Source organism: Salvia miltiorrhiza, chromosome 8 (genome assembly GCF_028751815.1).
Source record: "Salvia miltiorrhiza cultivar Shanhuang (shh) chromosome 8, IMPLAD_Smil_shh, whole genome shotgun sequence".
Lineage (NCBI taxonomy): Eukaryota > Viridiplantae > Streptophyta > Magnoliopsida > Lamiales > Lamiaceae > Salvia > Salvia miltiorrhiza.
Window position 1 is genome coordinate 26,888,358 of NC_080394.1, and position 24,218 is coordinate 26,912,575.

General features: G+C 37.1%; 1 protein-coding gene across 1 annotated transcript; it reads left to right on the forward strand.

Moving 5' to 3' along the window:
* The first annotated feature begins 2,477 nt into the window (after window positions 1–2,477).
* On the forward strand, window positions 2,478–4,213 carry LOC130997354 (aspartyl protease family protein 2). Its single transcript, XM_057922646.1, has one exon. It carries the CDS (start codon window positions 2,589–2,591, stop codon window positions 4,059–4,061), a length of 1,473 nt encoding a protein of 490 aa, XP_057778629.1. The 5' UTR covers window positions 2,478–2,588; the 3' UTR covers window positions 4,062–4,213.
* Window positions 4,214–24,218: the final 20,005 nt, after the last annotated feature.

The window sequence follows — 24,218 nt, forward strand, 5'->3', positions numbered from 1 at the left end:
ATATATATATATATATATATATATATATATATATATATATATAGGGTGTGGTTCTAGAGAGAACTACATTATTTGTGAGAACGGGAGAACCATCAAATCTAATGCATCCACTGTAAAAATTAATGCATTTGCTGTTAAAATTAATGCACTAAAAAAATAAAAAAAAATGCTCCCTTCAGGATTCGAACCCAGGATCTGCATTCATCCAACAAAATGATGCATCCACCGTAGATCTTGATGATCGAATGGCTGAAAATGGTTCTCCGGTCTTCTTTTATTTATGGTTCTTTCTTGAACCTCTCCCTATATATATATATATATATATATATATATATATATATATAGGGTGTGGTTCTAGAGAGAACTATATTAATTGTGAGAACGGGAGAACCATCAAATCTAATGCATCAATTGTAAAAATTAATGCATTCGCTGTTAAAATTAATGCACTAAAAAAATTTAAAAAAAATGCTCCCTTCAGGATTCGAACCCAGGATCTGCATTCATCCAACAAGATGATGCATCCACCGTAGATCTTGATGATCGAATGACTGAAAATGGTTCTCCGGTCTTCTTTTATTTATGGTTCTTTCTTGAACCTCTCCATATATATATATATATATATATATATATATATATATATATATATATAGGGAGAGGTTCAAATAAGAACCACTAATAAAATAATAACAGAGAACCATTTTAAGCCATTCGATCATCAAGATCTACGGTGGATGCATCATCTTGGTGGATGGATGCAGATGCTGGGTTCGAATCCTGAAGGGAGCAATTTTTTTTGTTTTTTTGGATGCATTAAATTTAATAGCGGATGCATTAATTTGTATAGCAGATGCAGTAATTTTATTGGTTCTTATGTTCTCACTATAATTGTGGTTCTCATTATAACCGCACCATATATATATATATATATATATATATATATATATATATTTACGTTAATTTAGTTGAAGAAATACGACGATATAATAATAAGGTAAGATGGACTCCCTTCGTATATCGTTTTTGTGAAAGTTAATTTAGCTGGAGAAATATGATAATATAATGTACTCCTTCTGTGTTTATGAAAATATGTTCTAATTAATTATTTTTGTTTATACACAAAAATATGTCGTAATTTTTTTATAAATAATTTCACTAATTATTCTTGTAGGGTTATTTCTCCACTTACTAAATATACAACTATTTTTTTCTAAAAGAATCTGTGCCTACTTCCTTGGAATTCGTCTTCATTGAATGGAAGAAGTACAATTTTTTTGAGAAAGAAAAATTACGATGTGTTTTTATTAAATATGTAGGTGCATTTAAGTAGGGGAAATGGAGATTATAATTCATTAAGATTATAAAAAAGGAGAAACATGATCCAGCTAGTTTAATTCAGAATGACATTTTTTGAGTTTTTTTTTTAAATGACATTATTATTGCTTCAATTAGGCAAAATTTCACATGGATTGGATATAGCATAATAAAGCCATGTTTTCACTAATGCCCTAAGATAAATAAAATATTAATTTGTGGATATAATATATTAGGAATATAATATTATGAAAATAATTGCAAAAGATGATATACAAGTACAAGAATGAATATGACATGCTTCGTATTAAATTCTTTACGTCCAGCTGTTTCGGTACTTCGCCTCTGATAGGTTTATTATTGATTGGGGAATTTATTTTTTTATGATCGATAAGATAGTATTTTTATTTTTGATAGAAGGATTTTTCAAATTTCACCATTTTAATCGATAAGAATTCAAGTGATACTAAATTAAATGATAATTAAGTGCAAATTTGTTGAGAAATATGCCATGATAGAATTTTTGGATCCAAATATTATATCAAAGATATCAAATTTATTGATACAATAAAAAAAATTAACATTTTAATCATAGCCAATAATGCAACACATACTAATAGACAAATATGAGGGAAATGATTTTTGTGGAAAACAATTAATTTTTTTGAGAAAAATCAGAAAAGCTTAAGTTCGTGGAAAAATCAGAAGTATTAAGTTTGTGAGAAAAATAGAAAATATTGAAAATTCGTATATTTATCATAAATAATTTAAATTAAAAATTGACATGTGTATGTCACGTAGGCAATAATATGTCACGTATAAGCTAAATTAGTTACAATTTGAACAAATTGCTCGTTGTGGGAAAAATCAGACGAACACAAAGTTCATGTATTTATATTCAAAAAATAAAATTCATGGAAAAAATTAAAAAATATTGAAAGTTCGTGTATTCATACGCAAATATAAAAGAATAATATTAAAAATCACTATTCAATAGACTCGAACTCGATGCGCACTGATTTTTATGAATTAAAAATAAAAATTGATTTAAAACATATTTATACATGTAAAAGATTAAAACATGTAACAAGAATGAAGGAATAATATTTTTGGATTATAATTTAAGATAGATATGGAAAGAGGGATTGTATGTATTAGTACTAATTTACTAAATCAGAAAATGATGTTATTTTATATAGATCACGATGTTGCATCATCTCTCTCTCTCTCTCTATGTATAAATATTTTGTTGAGTTCCCCCACTATTTATATTTATGCAGCCCCCTCTCCCTCCCCGTTCTCCACCCCCTCGTAAAATGGACGGAAAACGGACCCCCATTTTTCTCTTCCTCTTCCTTTCTCTCTCCTTCTCTCTCTCCTCCGCCATTGCTCAACCCTACCAAACCTTCGCGCTCACCTCCCTCCCCCAACCGGAGACACAAGCTCTCTACCAATCCGACCAACTCCAGACCCTACCAGTTTACCAATCCGGTTTCGCACTCGATCTACACCATGTTGACAATCTCTCCCCCGCGCAGGACTCGACGGCGGAATCTCTCTTCAAACTACGCCTCCGCCGCGACGCGGTTAGGGCGAAATCGCTCTCTGAACTGGCATCGTCGGCCGCACAGACTAACATCTCCGCTAGGAATAGAGGCGCGCACGGCTTCAGCAGCTCGGTAATCTCCGGACTCGCGCAGGGGAGCGGCGAGTACTTCACGCGCATCGGCGTCGGAACGCCGGCAAGATACGTGTACATGGTGCTCGACACCGGCAGCGACGTCGTCTGGATCCAGTGCTCTCCCTGCCGGAAATGCTACCGGCAATCGGATCCGGTCTTCGATCCGACGAAATCGACGTCCTTCTCCGGAGTTTCCTGCGCCTCGCCGCTCTGCCGCCGCCTCGATTCCCCCGGCTGCAGCAACCGGAATAAGAAATGCCTCTACCAGGTATCGTACGGGGACGGCTCGTTCACAGTCGGCGACTTCTCGGTTGAAACGCTGACGTTTCGCAAGGCGAGAGTGAAGAACATTGCGCTAGGCTGCGGCCACGACAACGAGGGGCTCTTCGTCGGCGCCGCGGGTTTGCTAGGTCTCGGCCGCGGGAAATTGTCGTTTCCTACTCAAGCCGGCCGTCGCTTCGGTAAAAAATTCTCCTACTGCTTGGTCGACAGAACGGCGTCGTCCAAGCCGTCTTCCATGCTCTTCGGTGAGGCGGCGGTGCCGCGAACCGCCGTCTTCACTCCGCTAGTAACAAATCCGAAGCTCGACACCTTCTACTATGTTAATTTGAACGGCATCTCCGTCGGCGGCACGCGTGTCCCTGGCATTACGGCGAAGCTCTTCAAAATCGACGCCAGCGGCAACGGTGGCGTGATTGTCGATTCGGGGACGTCGGTGACCCGTCTAACCCGACCCGCTTATGTTGCCCTAAGGAACGCGTTCCGGACCGGGGCTTCGAATTTGAAGCGGGCGCCGGATTTCTCTCTCTTCGATACGTGCTTCGATCTGTCCGGGAAGACTGAGGTGAAAGTGCCGACAGTCGTGCTGCATTTCACCGGAGCGGACGTGTCATTGCCGGCGGCGAACTACTTGATTCCGGTGGACAGCGACGGAACTTTCTGCTTTGCGTTTGCGGGTACAACGAGCGGGTTATCCATAATTGGCAACATCCAGCAGCAGGGTTTCCGGGTCGTGTTCGATTTGGCGGCTAATCGGGTCGGGTTCGCCCCTACGGGTTGTAGCTAGGCAGTGTAGTGGAGTGGGGGTTTTATAATTTCGCTTTTATTTATATTCAAAGAAGGGTAGTATTTGCCTACTAATTTCTAAATTTAATTTTGTTTCAGAAATTTTTATGATGAAATTGGAAAAGGGAACAACGGCACATGTTGTCTTTTGAATTGTGTCCTATAAATTATTGCCATAAACTTGTACTTTTGTGGGACTTCATGTATAGATGCATTAGATTTGTCCACTGTCTGATGCGTGTATAACAGTGTATGGAAGGTTTTTGTATAATTTTTTAAATTTTAAATTATAAAATAGTCTTAATTTTATATAGTTTTAAATGTACATAAAAAGTAGTTTTATTTTATTCATAAACACTATTCCAAAATAGATTATTTTTCATATATTAACTTATTTACTTATTCTATCACATATCATGGACTCTCTCTCAACTCACAATACAATTTTTCTCAAAAAAAAAAACTCACAATATAATTATTTATTATTATTAATCAGGTATCCTTTTTCTACTAATTATATACTTAATCACTTTTATTAAAACTGGTGTCACTATCTCCTATGACTATTTTTACAGGTCGGATGTAGTATATAAATTTGAATAGTTTTAGAATTTATAATTTGTAATAAAAAAAAATAGTAGTGTGCTATTGATTTAATTGTTAAAATCTTATTTCAGTAGTACTCATAGATTGAACTAATATATACTCTATTCGTCATAACATAATTTTAGAAGTGACAATATACATTTTAATAAATGCAGTTGATTGTATTATTGTGTGGAAAAATAGTCTCATCTAAAGGATAAAGTTAATAATAATAATTAATTATATTGTGAGTGTAGAAAAAGGTCCCACAATATAGTAGAATGGGTAAACAAGTTGATATATTGATGCCTCGTTATCGTTATATATATATATATATATATATATATGTTCAAGAAAGAACCACTAAATAAAAGAAGAACGGAAAACCATTTTCAGTCATTCGATCATCAAGATTTACGGTGGATGTATCATCTTGTTGGATGAATGCGGATCCTGGATTCGAATCCTGAAGGAAGCATTTTTTTTTTTAATTTTTTGAGTGCATTAATTTTAACAGCGAATGCATTAATTTTTACAGTATATGCATTAGATTTGATGGTTCTCACGTTCTCACAAATAATGTACTAGTTCTCTTTAGAACCACACCCTATATATATATATATATATATATATATATATATATATATATATATATATATATATATATCACCTTAACCAACAATTTGGTACTCTAGATTTGTACTCCCTCCATCCCAATATTCATAGCTAAAAACTTTTGGTCACGAGTATTTATGAAATTTAAAAGGGAGAAAAGAAGAAAGTTCACATGCTTAAGTATGTTTTAACTTTAATTAGGAGACACCTCCCCAACAATCAACAACACCAGCCACATCAACAAACTTAAACAAAAATTCATGATATTCATTCCTAAAATGTTGAAAACAACTGCAGAAGAAATTTTAAACCCTAAATTGATGAAGCTCAACTGATGCTAAATGAGAATGCAAAACGAAAATTATCACAGAAAGAAAAAAATCTATACTCTAAATCAAAGATTCATCTCAAGAATCAGAGATATGACATCCTCCTCCACAGAAATCAAAATCAAAGATACATAAAAAAGCTTCATCCCAAACATAGATACATAAATCAAATCACAACTTCCCCACAAAAAGCTTCAAATCCGGAGACTCCTCCTGTGCCAGCCGCCCCGAACCCTTTTCATACACTGCCCTTGGTCGGACAGTAGCGGTGAGTCACCGTTGTGGCCTTTGTTTCATCTTCCTCGTCTGTTGCTACATCCCCAGATCCCCAAACTCTCTCCTCTAATTCCCGACATGACGGTGAAAAGAGGGGATGTCGTCGTTGTAGTGGAGGTGCGAGGTTGGTGGTGGAGACGATTTTAGAGGAACGGTGGAGGCAGTAAGAGGAAGAGGACGGATGAAGGTATGGTGTGGAGGAAGAGGCGGAGGACGCGGTGGAGGGTGGAGGGCAGAGGCGGTGGAGACGGACAAGAGTGAGAGAAATTCAGGAGGAGAGGAAAGAGGTTGTAGACAACGAGAACTTAGAAGTCAGAAATTAAGTTACTTTTTGAGTTTTGTAATGTAGTTAATTAAGATATTAATTTACTCCTAATTACAGCTAAAAAATGAAACGGTCGAGTAACGTGAGATGACTCAAAAAGGAATATGAGCCATGAATATTGGGATGGAGGGAGTAGTAAAGAAGGCTCGAGGTATATTAAAGCTCGTTGCTAAAATATTCTTCCATTTCATATTACATATTTGTTGCATACCCTTAAATAGGTTGTAATGGCTGAAACAATGACATATATAAGGTGATGAAAAGATAAAATTATCCTCCACATCTTCACCCACATGCTCCACTTCGTCTCCCAATTACTTCAAAGCCCGTCGTCAACGATATCATGGTTGTCGATTGGGTGGCAAATGACTTCTCCGGCCCGATGGTGGTCTCTTTGGGGGCGACATTGTAATTGATAGTGATGAATTAAGGGTTTCAATTTGAAATTTTAATTTAGGTAGAGCTTCGTCTAGGTGTAAGTCTACTTACCCATGAGAATCAATTACAGTTGCCAGCGTTGAAGCTCCCATTAAGCTTTGTTGTTGACGGCTTGTACGTCTATGCGTTGCGTTGACCACCTAATGTGTCCAAGTACATAAACATCGACTATGATTTGTAAGTTTGATTTAGTTAAGGAAGTGATGAGAGTAAAGAGAAGTTGTTGAAGGCAAAATAAGAGGTTCATATTTCTAATGGCTACGGTAGTGGCTGGGAACTATAAGGATAAATAATTTGTGTTGTTCGAGTAAGAGAAAGAAAATAGAGATATTACCAGTGGATTGCGGCATAATTTGGTGTTTTCTTTTTTTTTCTTTTAAGTTTACCCACTTAATTTTATATACGGGAAAAATTGTATTTTGCTTATTTAGTTTAGATTTTAATCTAGTGTCCCAAACAAATCTCATTATAAGGCATGCACTCAATACTGTAACCAAACTCTGCAAAAATCAATATAACACAAAGATTCAAGCTCATTTATTGCTATTGTTACCATTGATATTTCAAATCACCCATTTAATTTCAAATTCAAACATATTCCATGTTTATATCATCATTCCCAAAGAAAAAGACAAGATTGGTGGAGTTTGTGGTCTTGGACCTACCCCAACCGGCGCACAATGTCATCATTGGCAGACTAGTGCTTGATGCTTTTTGCGCTCTCGTGTCAACTTACTATCTAAAGATGAACTTTTCCATGGAAGAGGAAGTGAGAGAAGAAGTTGTTACCCAACAGATTTGACAAAAAATTACCGACTAGCTGGTGAGCCGAAGAGGAATAAATTAAAGACAAGACAAAAGCTAGGAGAAAAATTAGAACTACTGGAAATCACGAAGGCCAGAGCAGATACAAAGAAGCCAGCTCTGGTAACCACGGTTGAGTAGTGCATGAGCATAGAATTGTTCCCTGGGAAAGAATGAGCTACAACAAGAATCAGGACTCAGATGGAGTCCGTGGTTAAAGAGAAAGTGATAGTGTGCCTCTAGAGGAACGCGAACATCTTTGCCTTCAGTACATCAGATTTTTTAAACTATCCAATACAATCTTAAAATCAACCAATGAAGATCTTAAGATTAAGCCAATGAAACAAAAGCTCCAACAATTCTGAGCGAAGAAAGAAGAAGCAATTCAAGCGCGGATGCGAGAATTCCTCAAAGTAGGCCACATTGTGGAAGTACAATATCCAATCTGGCTATCCAACGTTGTAATGGTTTCAAAGAAAGAAAAAGAGTGGCAGATGTGTATGGATTTCAGAAGCTATCAAGAGGACATCTTATCCCTCATCTTCTTGTCCTCTTCGGTACCTAAATAGGTAAGAAGAGAGATGTTTTCCCCTCGTCAGTCGTAGTCACGGGAGTAGTTATCTCCTTAGAAGGAGACGGAGCTTGACCAACAACGCAAGAGCTGGTAGGGTTGCTGTTTTTACTCATAGGTACTCCATGTGAGTCTACCAAGACTCGTTTCTTCTTGGTGGTGGCGGAAAAAAGTTCAGCAGCAGTAGAAGAAAAAGGTGGAGCTATTGACACTGGAGCAACCTCTAGTGGAATGTCAGGTCTAGTGCCAATTGTATCTGTAGAGCTGCTGGCGGGACCCCCTGAGTTGTTATATGCCATTGTAGAGCCACCAGTCGCAACCCTTTGGGTTGGTTCTTCAGAGCTGCCTTGGTCTTTTAGCTCGACTATAAAAAAATTTAAAGAAAATAAATCGTTAGTAATACGAAAGGAAACTATGTATATCTGAATAAATAAAAAAAAATTACCGATCAAAAATAAAAAAGGCTCATCACGGCCAAAACATTTTGGTTGGCAGAAAACCCTCTCATATCGAAGGCTTCTATCTCCGCAAAATGCGAATTTTTTCAAGGTTTTGAGGAGTGGGCTTTGAGCCTATGTACTTGCAGATTTGGGTACGGTCAGAGTGCCACTTAGTCTCTAGTAGACCATAGGATTCCCAAGGTTGGCCAAACATTATAAAAATAAACTTATCGACAAACTCTTTTTTGCCGAGTGAGATTTGCCTATAGCGAAGAAGAGAGGAGAAGCTATAAAAGTTTTTAGACTTTTTTAAGAATTGCATTTGACAGAAGAGCAGAACGTGTCGCTTGTCAATAAAATGTTCTACATCACAACTTGCGTACTGTTGATGGAGTGAGTTGAAAGAATGAGACTCGAAAGAAATTACTAACGGTAACGAAGAAGGGCAGAGGGAAAAGATGCAGACCTGCAACTATGTGATTCTACCATAGTGGAATCATCCGAGGAGTGGACGACTCATCAGGTTTATCTTGATCATCATTGTAAAGGTAACATGCAATTAAACCCGAATGATGGAGGGTGAGTATCATCATTCCCTTAATCTCATTAGTAAGTATGGCCGCGACGGCTGGAGGGTTGAAAATTATAGAGGTTCGTATCATGGTCAAAGAAAAAATGGTTCTAAGAAAGGAAAGAAAAAAAAGACTACGACAGACGGAATAAGGTGGTTTGCCCGGAGAAGACGACTGTGAAAATGTGAAAGAAAAAGGAAAAAAAAGATGGAATTACAAAACGTTAAAACTAAGAAAATGTGATACCTAGTTTTGTCCTAGTCATGTTAAACTATATTTTCTATGCATCGTCATCAAAGAAATAAGAAGTTAGCCAGAGTAAATTCGGAACACGAAAGCTCGAAAATATTGTGAGAGTTGAAAATGGCCCAACAAGGCTTCCGTTTGAAGCTCGTTCCCTATTTATAGGAATGGGGACCCTTCCAAATCTTGACACATGTCTCCTAGGGTTTCATACTATACCCAAAATCGATTGTTGGAGATTGGACGACTGGAATTGTGTGGGGACCCGTGCGCTGAGACGAACAGCTAAGATGCAAGGAAATATGCCATCTATGGTGTGGTTCCATTGAGAATTTTTTTTTTCTTGAGAAATAAGAATAATGAATAAATTAACAAAATCTACGGATAAACCAATATAACTCACAACTAGCCAAATCTACGGATAAGCCATTTTACACTTCGTACCATTTGTTCCAACACTTGGCGCAACAGACCTTCACATGAATGTGACAAAATAGAATATTAGTACCATTCGTATCAAACAGTTGGTGAGAAAGACATTGAGACGAATGATGTGAAATAGCATATTCGTACCATTCGTCACAATCTTAAGTGCTAATATTATTATGACAAATGTTGGGAATGGTTCAAAGTGCGAAATGGAATACTCGTAGCATGAATGGTGCGAATAGGTCTTTTCTATTCACATCATTCGTCTCAATATTTGGTAAGGCAACATTTAGGAGGACTGATTCGAATATGACATTTCGTACCATTCGTTCCAACATTAGGTAAGAATAGACTTTAAGACGAATGGTGTGACATTAAATATTTGTACCATCATCTCATGCATGTACTTGTGAGATAGAAATGTAAAATAACAAGGAATATATAACACTCATTTGAAAAATAACACAAATTCGAAAACAACATTTTATTCATTTATTCATTTTACAACAAATACAAGTACAAATCTAAAAAATAACTATATGTCATAACCAATTCTACAATAATTTGATATCGTACTACTGGATTTTCACCAATGAATCCTAACTATATGCCATCACTAACGGGATACCATTGGGGATCTCCCGCAATGAAAAAGAATCTGGAAGCTCATGCACCTATTATGGGTGGTGTTAATGGCCGCCTTGGCTAGTTGACATGACAGATGATATGAATTCATTCCATTCGTTTCAATTTTTCTTAGATCTGCATATGCAACTCATAACTCTCGTAGATCTTGAACTAAAATATATTTGGAGAAGAATATGTTAACAACAACGTACTTGTGATATCAGAGACGGAGAGAAAAAGAAAGTAGCTCGGCGGTACGACAGAGGAAATAAGGTACAAAAGTGAGGAAAAGAGGGGGAGTCCATGTTTTTTGTAGGATAATGCGGCACCGAAATAGTTAAAATTGGCTAAATATTGTTGAAATAACGTGGGGTAGACAAACAACTATTGATTTTCACTAATTTTAAATGGATATTTCGCACCACTAATACTTAATTTATTGTCATCGATGAGTTTATTATAATCAATTACCGCTTTGTAACTGTGGAAATGATTATGATCAAGTTATTATCTTATAAGAGCTGACTGATTCAAGTTTTATCGGTGTTGTATGCATTGTATTTTTATTTATTTAGATATTTGGAATCTGTACTAGGTTGATTGTCATTTCATTTATTCATTTCATTTATTCATTATTGTAGTATATAATTTCATGACATGATATGTATCTTGTATATATAAAAAAAACTATAAGAGTATTATTATACAAATCACATTTATAGTATAAATGAATCCATTATAAATGTGGTATTAAATATTATGAATTTGGTCTAAAAAACTATAAATTATAAAAAATGAAAATTTGCCACTTATGAAATTCGAATCTTAAAAAAATAAAATTATAAATTCATTATAAAACTTCATGATCTAAAAAAAAAAAAAGGTTTTTATTTTATGCGATGAATAGCACTATCATCTCAATGTAACTATTGTGAGAAACATTAGGCATGGGATATTTAATGAGAGAAAGACACATTTAACCAAACTCACATAGTTAAGGACTTATATAGCCACAAGATTTAAAGTAAGACTTTAGTAACCAAAAGCCAATCAATTGACCAAACCGCCCTTCGTCTATAATCATGCTTAATTAATACATGCAAACCAAATTTTATTAAACTGTTTTTGCTTAAAGGTACGTGGCGTTGTCTCACAGTCCAGACCCAGATCACAAAGTAATCTATCGGGCACGAGGAAAGTTTCCAGCCGATATACCATTCAAGCTTCCTTAGCAAATCATTTTGATCTTAACAGTCTAACATTTAATCAGGCCCAACATGCTTCCGTACAACTTCTAAATAATTCAAATCATAAATCAACAGTATACCTTTTGTCGACTGGTCACCTTCAGGAGCTTTTATCGCGTTTTACGGACTTCTTGCCTCCTCGGCCTTCGTCCAACCACACACTCGCAAGTGATGGTTGCAACCTTCTTCCTTCACTGTGTTCCGGCACTCGCCGAATGGTCACCTTTAGGAATCAGTTTCCCTCCTTCGCTGTGTGTCGACTCCAAATATTTTTGTTGAAAAATGAAAAGAAAATATTTATACTAAACCGGAATAGTTGGACAAAAACAAAGTGTTTATAGAGGAATTATATAATAATTAATTTATTTCAAAAATAATCCCCCAAGGGAGGAGACAACTTGTTCAGCTACTCATAGTAGCCGATTCTTGTGTACATAAAATAAAAAAGGAAACTAAACTAATACGAAAAACTTTGAAAACGGAAATTTAAAATTACAAAAGATAATTTCTAGAGAGAGGAAGTGGTGTGTGAAAATGTTGTGAATTTTCTGATGCCTTTCTTCTCTCCAGCTCTTGTGGTTTTATAGAGGTCTGAAACCCTCTATTATTGCTTGGTAGTTGGCCTCGGATGCTTTCTTCGTGGCCAGCTTGCTTGAAGTTGACAGCCACCTTCTTTTGTTGGCCATTATTGCCGACACTTGTTGGTGTTGTCACATGTGCTGGACCCTTGCTTTATCATTTTGTGATAATGCTGGTAGGGGCCTGCTGCTTTATTTTCCACTCACTTTTGTCCTGATGCGTTTGGTGAGTGGTCCTCCTGTTCTTCCACCCACTTTTGTCGTTTCTTTTGTGGGTGCGATCCTTGCTGTGAATCACATGATTCACTCAATTCTGTTGGCCACCTTACTTTTTTGGTGCCCGCGGGGTCCTCCCCTTTGGAGTCTGATGTTTGTCGTGTTCATCAGACCGGAACCTTCTTCTGTCTGGTTTCGGGAAGAAACCTTTGCCGAATTCTGGTTCCTTCTGCGACGAACATTGGTCGCAGATTTTCTCGATCCATTGGCCCGAATGAGCCATGTTGCAGAATTTGCGACGAGTCTCTTTGCTCCCCGCCATCTTGTTGTCCCAAATTGTTTGCCGTTTTTTCTCGAAAGATTTCTCGGCAAACTCGGTTGTTGTTCCTGTCATAGTGTTGACCAAGAACGTTCCCAAATCTGAATTCTGAAAGAATTTAAATCTGGACTTCATTTTGTCCATCTCTGTGAGACAGACCCAAAGACCCCAAGCTCGTCTCGTGGAGATTTGATCCTCCGTAAATGTTGAGGCGATTGGGACTTGAAAATCAGGAACTTTGATCCGGTTCAAGGCTCCTGTATCTGGTCTCCGAAGCTTGATGAAATGAAAAGCTTCATAGACTCCTTTTCCGACAGGTTCTGGAGCTGCACTGAAGAAGTATAGTTCCAAAACATCTCCCCGTTTAAGGGACTCGTTGTTTTCCCAGGCTTCAAACACCGTCTTTTGGATCCACTTGGGTAGACCCTTGATTTCGTTGAAGGCTGGAGAAGTGGTATAGACTGAGGCCAAAGCCCCAAACTCATACCATTCCTTGATTTGATTTGGATTGGCTCCCGGAGTTGTCCAAATCCTGGGGTATCTCCCTGCAACATCAACCCGGCAATTTCCCGGATTAATGCCCTTTCTTGTGATGAGTTTCTCCCATCTGTCCTGATAAATCTGCCAAGAAGGAGAAATATCAACAAAATTAGTATCAACCTTAAGTTGGCCAGTCATCGGCCTAAGATTGATCTCTCCCTCTTTTACCCCAGAGGTAGTGGGTTGACATGTTGATTCAGGGAGTGACCCCTTAACAACATCTTTTCCTCGAGCGTCCGGCTGTGAAGCCATTCTCTCAGGACTTGTGCTAGGGGTACTTGAATCCCCTGCTACAGGTAATCCGCCCTGTACGGAAAGCATTGCTTTAGCCCGATTTTCACGGACAACGCGCAAAAGCGGCTTGCTGAGTACCTCCTGAAGATTGAACATCTTCATGAAGCAATCATCGATTTGGTCGGATACTTGGGCTTCGTCAGCCGCTTGTATCTTTCCAGCTTGTTTAGTGTGTAGTACACACTTCTGCCATTCTTGTTGTAGCAGCTCTAGACTTGCAAAGAGCTGCCCCTATATTGCCTCGATGGCCTCCACTTCAGGGAGCTCCATCCCTTGTAAGGAAATCTGCAAGAACATTCTGATCAGATTTCAAAACGACAATATCATAATCATAATATTGACATTCGGCTTGCCATCTAAGCAATCTAGATTTTTCAGGCTTAGATTCAATCTTTTTTGTTAAGAAAGCTTTAACGTTAGTGTTATCTACTTTCAAAACAAATTTCTTAGCAAGTAAGAAAAGCGGCCATTTTTTAAACGCCTTTCGCACTGCAAAAAATTCCTTCTCGTTGATGTGCCATCGCACGGCTTCGTCGTCGGAGAAAAGACCGCTACAGTATCTGCAAGGTTCTTCTCCATAGGGGGTGATCTTTGTAAGCACTGCTGCCCACCAGAAATCACTCGCGTCTGTATAGAGGACCAAGTCATCCTCATCTTGTGGTATTGAAAGCTTCGGGAGATTTTTGCAAATCTCTTTTAACTTCTTCATTCCCTCCCGATGCTCCTTTTTCCATATGAATGGAACATCTTTTTTCAGTAGTGGACTGAAAATCTTTCTGTGTTCTGCAAGGTTTTTGATAAACATCCCTGCAAAATTGACAACTCCAAGAAAGCTTTGGAGCTGTTTTTTCTCCTTGAGATCCTCCGGAAAATTCTGGACCTTCTCTACAATATGATCTTGTAGAATGATTCCAGATTCATCGATCTCAATCCCCAGAAACTCCATCTTCTGGGTGGCTATGACTGCCTTCCTTTCTGACAGCACTAGTCCTTCTTGTTGACAAACATCCGCAAAGATCTCCAGATGCCTGACATGTTCATGAATGTTTTTTGATGCAATAAGGATGTCATCAATGTAAACAAACATAAACGAAGAATAATCCTTGAAGAGATTATCCATTTTCCTTTGGAATATCTGAGGCGCGTTGGCTAACCCCATTGGCATCACATTCCAGACATAATGTCCTTGAGGAGTTGAGAAGGCTGTGAACTTCTTACTCCCTTCCTCCATGCGAATCTGGTAGAAACCTGATTTGCAATCGAACTTTGAGAATACCCTTGCACTTCTGATGCAGTTGATAAGGTGTTCTCTACTTGGGATGAAATATCCATCGAACTCAAGAATGTCATTAATCCCTTTATAATTAATGACCAATCTTGGCTTTCCTCGCTTGATCTCCCCATGATTTCTCACCAGAAATCCCGGACTGCTGTAGGGTGATCTTCCTCCTTCGATCAGCTTTAAATCAAGGTGTTCCTTGATTATACTCATCATATCCTGTTGATCTTGAGGGTTCATCAGAATAGGTCTGTACCTTACAAACTCATGCTCCTTTCCAGTTTTAACTTTCAAGGTTGCTCTGAGCTGGTTTTTGTCCCACCATGCCAAAGGATCCTCGTGGTAACACTTCTGGATTCTCCTTTTGACGTCGGCAATGGACACCTGTTCTTCTTCTTTGATATCTTTGTGTGATATCAGGGAGACTTTGAGGATTTGAATTTCTTCCTCAGAGAGATCTGGGAATCCCTCAGTTCTGCATTTGAGCAAAACTTCTCCGAATCTCCTTTGATCCTTCATTTGGGGTCTCCGGAGTCTGCCATCATCACCACGCTTGCTGCGAAAGTTGATTGGCATCGAGCGATGAAAAGCTCCCTTGAGCCTTTGCACAATGATTTTGTGGTCACAGTTGGTTGTGAACACTAGCCTCCTGGCTTCATTGTCTTGAATATACCGCTTGAAGCTTTGCAGAAAATTATTTCCGAATAATATATCTGCTCCGGTATCATGGAAATAAATTGGTGGAGTTTTGACCTTGTACCAAGGTGTCTGTCCTGCTCCGCCGATCAATATTTCCGTCTGTTTTACTCCCTTTGATAAGAGTAAAATCTTCTTGGAGAAATCCCTTCCTGCAATTCGAGGTAGATCTTCTTCCACTTCTGTTGGAAAGACTCCTCGTTTTGCTGTACAGATTCCTGCTCCTGAATCCACATAAGCAGCAAAATATTCCGCTTTGTATTTCTCATATAACATCCCCACAGAGATGTATATTGAGAATGGACTTGTCATTGGATCATCACTTTCTGTCGTCCAATGGTGATCTCCATTCCTCCTGATTTCCATGACCATGGTTTATATTTGTCAAGGAAATCTCGTCCTAGGATCAGGACGTCTGCTTCTGGTCCGGCTTGGCCTTCGGTCTGAATTTCAAAACCTCCAACCTCCAGAGTTCCGATGTATCGGTTGTCTCCTGGATTCGCCAGATAATACAACATACTGCAAGGAAACTTGTTTTCCATGCTTGTTGTATCAAACCTTGTAGAAACCTGTCTCCATCCTTCGGGGCATTTGAATTTGACCCTCATGTCTGGGACTGGTGTTTCCTGGATCGCCCTTCTCTCATAGGAATGAGAGAAACTTCTCGATATAGGCCCTGAAGTTAGCCTGTTTCCTTGAAATGATAGCCTTGGTGCCCCCAGTCTGAGACTCTGGGTATGGCTAAGCACCGGTTTGTCTCCAACGTCGATGTCGATTTCCCTGTTCTGGGGAATTTCAACTCGGTTTGAAGGGGCTGCCTTAGCAACTTCTTTGAATATTTCTGGAATTTCAATAAATTCTTTTCCCAGAAATAACTCCGTATGATGGGAATTTGATAGGGCATACGAGACTTGATAAGTCAATGAGTATGGCCTGTTTCCATCTGTCATGTACTCCTTCTTTTTGTAGTCCTGATAGAGAGTCAGGGCTCGGCTGAAAGATGAATCTTGTAGATTATAAGCGATCTGTGGATAAAACTCGGTTATAATCTTCTTGGCATAGAGATTGCCCGAAAAAGCTCCAATAACTGATTCTCTGGCCTCTCTGACCCTTTTATCGCATAATGCGACATCAATTGGCTGGTCTGTCCCTGGGAGAAGGGAAGATTTTAGCACCAATTGAATTGCTCCAATATGAATCCATTTCATCGTACTTGCGACTTCTGGCTTCATTTTCCTGAGATCCTTCCTAATATCTTCGGCCGGAACCAGCTGGATTTCCACCTGGTTGCTTGTGATCTCAATTGGAAGCGCCGTTTCTTGGCTTGTGACGCCAAAATAGACATGATGCTTCCTCTTGGTTGGAATCAAGCTATTTAAAACTCGATTCAATCTTCCGTTAGAAAACCCTTGGTAGGTTTGAACCTCTTCGGTTTCCTTCTTGAGTTTTTTCACGAGCTGCTTCACCACTTCTTTCTGTGGAATCAGGAAATGGCTGGTAAATCCACTCTGATCCTCCTTTTGGGTGTGGTGGACCTCGTGTTCTTCTTTAGTCTGACTCGGCTCCGGTTGATCCATTGGACATCTCCGAATCTTCAGAACTAAAGATCTCTTCTTGCTCATATATACTCTCATCAGAGGATATATCTTCAAATTGATACACGGGTATCAATTTTTGGTAGAAGATAGCGTCTTCGATATCCGGGGTGGATTCGAATCTTCTTATCTCCCTTTTCTCGTTGTCTGGGCAATTGGTCGAAATATGCCCCTTTGCACCGCACGTCCAGCAGTTGCAATCCTTGAAACTTTCATTTGCTTTGGCCTGAGTACGCCTGAAAGTTTTTCTCGCCGGGATTCTTTTTTGATTTGAGAATCGGTTTCTGGATGGTCCGCTCCGTTGGCCTGACTTGTAGGAGCGTGCCTTCTGTCTGGTCCACATGGTTCTTGTCTTCCAAGAACTCTTCCTGGACTTCCTTTCATAGGGTTGATACCTATGTTTCTTTCTGCTCCTTCTTTGATATAGCAACTCAGCACCAATCTCTGTTGGAAGATCAATGTTGTCGCACATCAATGGAGATTTCTTGTTGAGTCTCCTCAATTTCTTGAGATTCCTCAGGTCTGCTGCCTTCTGGCACCATTCGGACAGCTTCTTGTGCACGTATGACATCCTTCTTGATGCACTATCAAGTGGATATTCTCCTGGTGAAACGTATTCGTTGATGAGCATCTCCCTCCATGGACTCGGGAACTTTGTGAAAAAGAGGTCCTTGGCGGTTTGAGCATCAACAACCCCCATATGAACATATAGGGTATAAAGACGTAGAAACTCATCAAGAGCTTTTGGCTCTAGCACCATTAATCTTAGATTGTAGAGTGCCTGATGATATTTCTTGCGTTTCTCCTCTGCAGATCCTTCGAAAAAACCCATTCCCAAAAAATGGATTTTAATTTGTTTAGTAGCCTCCTTAATGATGTCATAAGGTTTTATGCTAGTAAACAATTCTTCCCTTGCTGAGATGTCGATTTTATCCCAGTATTGTTTTGCCATTCCTGCCAAACTAGCTTCGAAGATTTTGGCAAACTCCTTTTTATCGTATTCGATTGTGGTGACTACGATATTTAATGATGAAGCCCATTCGTCGATCAGATCCTCCCAATCTTTGAAGCTGGCTTCGTCGATGTTGAGAATCAATCCATAGGGATGGATTGGTTCAAGTGTGGCCTTTCCTACAGGAGTATCCCGCATTTGTGGCCTGCGTCTTTTGGTTCGTTGGTAGTGGCTGGCATCATCTGAAGCTCCACCCCTTTTTGACGAACTTTCTTCTTGGTGCTCGGTTTTGGGCACCTCATCTCCTTGGTTCATCTTTAGATCAACCATGTTGAGGTTAGCAAAGGATTCTGCTAACTCCTGTAGATCTTCTAATCCGATTCTGTCAAGGCTATTCATGATATTTGCCTTTCATGATTCGGATTATATCCTTCGGCTGCAACTCCTTGGGTGCTGCATCAAATATAGGGGAATTCGTCGGGTCGTTGGACCATTTATTCCGAATTTTCCCGGAACATGGTTTTCGCCTTTCGATCTCCTCCATTCTTCTCTGGATATCACGCAAGAGGGTAAGGATTTCCTCTTGTTTGAGTGATATTCGGCTTATCTCCATCGGTAGTTCATACAACTTGTTGCCATAAAATTCCACCGTTTTCTGAATCTCCCGCAAGTTGACGTTGTTGGAAGAGTCTGGCTCGATCTTGTGGTAGCTTGGATAAGCTACTCCCGCCTTGTCTTTTTGTTCCATCAATCGTGTGACTGATGGGCCTCGTCCATGCGTTGTTCAATCCTTGTCCTGGCTGCCACCATTCTCATGAGGTGCTCATGATAGAATTGAATACTCGCAATAATATTGCGAATTAGCTCGATATCTCCTCCTCGTCGTATATTGGATACGAGGACTCGATTGTTCCACCTGAGATCACTTAAAAAGTGACTAGTTTCTATCTCCAGATTCTGGAGAGAGTTCCTGTAGTGTACACATCTCGGACACTCGTCCGGATCCATAAACTTTAAATGGAGTCTCCTCCCACATGGGTTAATAATAAAATAAATTAAAAATTACATAATTCCTCTATAAAAACCCGCTCTGATACCATTTTGAGAAGCGGGGGATCAGCACTATAATTAAGCCATTTTTCATTGATTGTACACAGTTGATTATTAACGTGCACAGTTGACCTAGGGGCGCAGTTGTCTTTTAAGGGGATTTTGGCTAGAAAAGTCATTCTTTAAAAGGGGTGGCCAAGAAAGTCATAAACTATGTGCTTTAGGCTACAAATGTCAATTCTCACATATTTAATTGGGTATAAGAGAAATAAGAATTGTGAATAGTCATAAAAATCGAATTGGCCGGCGATTATATTTTATTTGTTGTCCAAAACATAATGAATTGGGTTTATTTGAGTTGATATAGATGCGATGGTGTGATTTGGCACGGTTGTTGTAGTTGGAAAAATTAATGAGAAGAGTCAGGCAGAGTTAGAACGTGTGGAATTAATTGTAGTCCTACTATTTTACACTTACTCCTAGTTTTATTCAACTTTTGTTCCAAGGTTTTGTTCCCGATATATCCCATATCAATGTCTATGCTTCCCTGCATGTTCTCAACCTCGACAGCCACATCGTGGTTATTCATAAATTATTTAAATAAAAAAAATTATTTCCTCCGTCCACGAAAGAACTTCCTATATTTCCTTTTTAGGACGTTCACAAAAAAACTTCCTACCTATTTTTGGACTATACCTCACCACTTTTTTTTTTTTTTTTTGATCGAGACCTCACCACTTATAATCCTCTTACTTTTCACTTTTCACAACTCTCAATATTAATTATAACACATTTTCACCACTCCCAATACACTCAACTATCTTTTATCCATTCTCCATACATTCAACAATATTTTTTCTTAAAACCCGTGCCACTCCCTCCTAGGAAGTTCTTTCATGGATGGAGGGAGTATTTTTTTTGAATAAGAATAAAATTTAGTTATTTTAATGTATTTCTACATTGTAGTTATTTTTTTATAATTTTTTTGATTTACTTTTATTGAAAAAAAAGTGTAAACAAATGTAAAGAATACAATAAAATAACTAAATTCTATATTTGTTTTAAAAAATAAATTAAATAATTAAAAAAAATCTATTAAACTAATTTGTGGGTGGCTGCATAAATTTATTGTTTAAATATAACTACTTTTATTCTTAATTTAATTTTTTTAGGGACGTTTATTTTGCATGATTCATAAGATATTATGATTCTTCTTTAAGGTCATTCTTTTAATGAGATAAGAATCAAACAAAATTAATTTAAATGATGAAATAATCAAGGGCATTGAAATATCTCAAAATTTTAATTTATTAAAATAAATAAAAAATTAATCTTACAAATCCTTTAAAGCAAGCGTCCTATTAGTGGATCGGGGTTGATCCCCATTTCGTCTCTTCACTAAAAATGCATAAATTATGCGAATTCGAAAAGTACGAATAATCCAAAAATTCACTAGTTTAATTATGAACAATGATAATTTTGTTACCAATGATGCATATAATTGTTAATTATTAGTATTATTTTGTTTAGGAGAGGAGATTGTGAATTTAATAAATAAATAAGAAAGTTGGGTATGATGCAGGATTGACATATCAGGGGCGAGAATTCCGGTGATTGTGAGGTGGAATTGAGCATTCAGCACTTCACATGCTATGGAACCAAAAACCTCTCTTTTTCTCTGTCTCTCTCATCAACTCACGGTAACCTTTTTGGTCCTTCACTTTTGCTTTTTCAAGATATTTTATTGATATTAGTATTATATTCATCCTAAATATCTATAATTGGCCACAATACGATTTTAATAAATATTTGTTTATTAAATATGCATAAATTTAGTAAACGTATTAAGAAGGAAAAATATACATAAATAGTATGCGTGTGTTGACTTAACTGTAGGAGGTTAATACCTAAGACCTAAGGTCCTAGATTCGAGTCTCTCGTCGCGCGATATTTAAATTTTTTTTATTTAATTATATAATTTATCAGAAAAATATATGCATAAATATGGGGGACGAAGTGAATAATTTATTATCTCTGTAGGCGTATGTGCTTTTGTGTCGATTTGGTCTATATTAGTTTATATATCTTTGGATGATGAAAAAAAGTATTAATTGAAAATTAAAGTTTTTTACTATATTACTTAAATTGGGATTGATATCTCCTCAAAAAAAAAAAAAATGGGATCGATATAAATGAACTATTCCCTTCTTAGAAAAATATTTAAAAAAATTTATCATGGTATGTTCATAAAAATTAATTTGATTTTATTCACTACCTCACAATATATTAACTTATTTAATTATTCTATTGCATATGACTCGTTATTATTATCTTTATTATTCGTTAAGTCACTATCCTTTGTCCATAGAATTCGTGTCACTCTTTGAACTATTTTTTTAGGTTGCGATTGGGGAATATAACGTTACTTTCAGTTTATTTAATTAAAAAGTATGCGCTTAAACTTTGTTATATTTTTTTTGGTCTGATATTTAAATATATATATACATATATTTGAAATTGGCCCAATATACTAATTCAAATGCGTTAATTTGATGAGTTTCAAAAAAAGCTTTTTGTCTAATCCTATTATTCCTTTCTTGGGATGAATGAAACCCGCAGCTGGCATACGCATTATAGTTTGACCTCAATATTCATTGTGTAAACCTTAATTTTTATATGTTTAGTTAGTGATAAAATATTAATATTCAAGGTTAAAAGATAGTATTAAGTTTAAATTCATCGTAAAATAGCTTTTAATACTTTTTAATTATTCAATAGAAAAAAACCTCAAAAATACTTTCAGCTTTGTTTACTTCGGTATTTTGTGAATTAGTGAACTATCTTTTGCGAATTGATTGTTTCAGGTGATAAATTTGATAGGGTACGTCCCATAAATACTTTCATGCACTGATAAAAGTGAGATATACAAATCTTACTTATAAAAAAGTTTGAGATTAGTGACTTAAATATAATGATCCATCAACGATTCTTCAAATTTTTAGTAATCGAATAAAACAAACACGAATATTATATTGATGCTATAAATAGTTCATTACGGAGAAATGGCTTTTGTTTATAGATTGACGATGCATGTTATATAACGTGCAACAAAAAATGATTATGGATGACTACAAAGTTTTATGCATGTAGCATGTAACGTACCATGTGCAAAATTAAACATAACTCTACATACCAGATCCCCCACATGTTTTTATAGCTTACGTCTAATAAATTAAATATTTCCATCATTAGATTTGCCATTTATGGTTTAAACTAATTCATCAAGATTTGATTGGGGGAATTATTTTAATTTGTGATTTAAATTATACTATATTATTTTTATATAATATAATTATTAAAGTTTATTTATGAGATTATTTCATCTTGAGTTTGTAAAGATCATAACTAACTTTTAAATATCATCTCCTATAGAGCTTGAAAAACCATGATATATTTTTGTGCATCATTTCATTTGGAGCTTGAAATATCATAATTGAGTTTCAAGCATCATCTCGCTCGGAGTCTGAAAGAATATAACTGATTTGTGAGCATAATCTCATTTAATGTTTGAAAGATCATATGTAATACCCCGTTCTTTTTAACTAAATTTAAAATTATTCTTGAACTTAGATTTTTAAGATGATTAACGTCCGAAAAATGAAAATGAATTTATTTTAATCCCAACAATTAAATGATTTACAAAACTTTGGTATATAGTTAATTAGTTTCTATGCATTGCATCGAAATAACTATCTAAGCATATTTTTTTGAGCTTTGAGGCTCAGTTCCAAAACATTATTTAAAAACTAGGATCACTCTTTTCCTTTCGACCTCGGGAGAGGGGAAAGAGAGGTGGGCCCCTCACAACTAATCGATCTATCACTCAATCACATGTTGTTTCGTCATTTTTTGATTTTTTTTATTGTCTGATCACACTCGAAATTATGTATCTAGTTATCGTATTTTTGCCCCTCCTCAGTAGTTCCGCAGAAGGTTTTTTCGGATGTTTTCTAGGATCAGTGGATCCACTTTTCAATTTAAGTCAACTGATGCACCCGCGAGGAGAGCGCAGAGTAGCTGGGAACTAATGTGCCCATTAGCTCATCTTCTTTTCCTCTGAGTAAGAATTATGTATATATAGAAGAGTTCTGCCTTTCCGCATTAACTTTCATACAAACTTTCCTTTTTTAGGATAAGTTGTTGACGCCAAATGAAAAAGCTTTCTCGTTGTTGATACCAGCAAGACCCAAACAGAACTTTAATTCGATTATGTGAATATATAGATTAATTCTATATGCTAGTATTAATTTACATATGATTTAAATTAAAGTCTATGTATGACTTTAATTATTTATATGTGTTGGGCTTTAATAAAACATATATTGGGCCTTATAGTTAATATTAATTTGTTTATATGTTTGTCTATTTCTTTTAGCCCAATTGTATAAGAAAGTTGGCCCACATATGAGAAGGATGAGTACTGTTCTTCAGCACATGGCTTATATCAATCAGTTCATCCCATGCCTTAGCTGCTCTTTTCACTCATTCACCCCATGTTTGCTACTGCACCATATACTTTCACCTATTCATCCTCACTAGCTATCTTAAAATATCTTTTATTTTCCATCTAAATCCTTCAACGCAACAACAAAATCCCGCAACAACAAAATCCTTCTTTGGTAAAGTTAATTTCTTCCCTCATTTTTTTCCTTCCTCACAGCAACCCCATCCCAGTCTATTTCCTCTACATATTTTCTGCAGAACTTTGTGACATCATAGAATTCGCTCAATAAGGTGTTGTTTCAACTCAATATTTATCTTAATGCATTATATTAGAATAACGGTACCTGTAATAATCCTAACTTAGACATGCACAAACATACTTTTTCAATCTCAAAACCAAACCAACACATTTGCACCAACACATTTGCACATTTCTTGTGATGCATAATCTTTTATATACATTGTATGATTTTACAATATCATAGAAAATAAATAGAGATTTAAAAGAAAGTAGAACAAGCTATGTTATAAACTGAACTCTGGTACTCTTGTTTATGTCTTGATTGTTGTGTTCGTGTGAGTTGTGTCGATGGAGAAGAGATGGGGAAGGGTGTGTTGTTTCCGTCACGACGGCG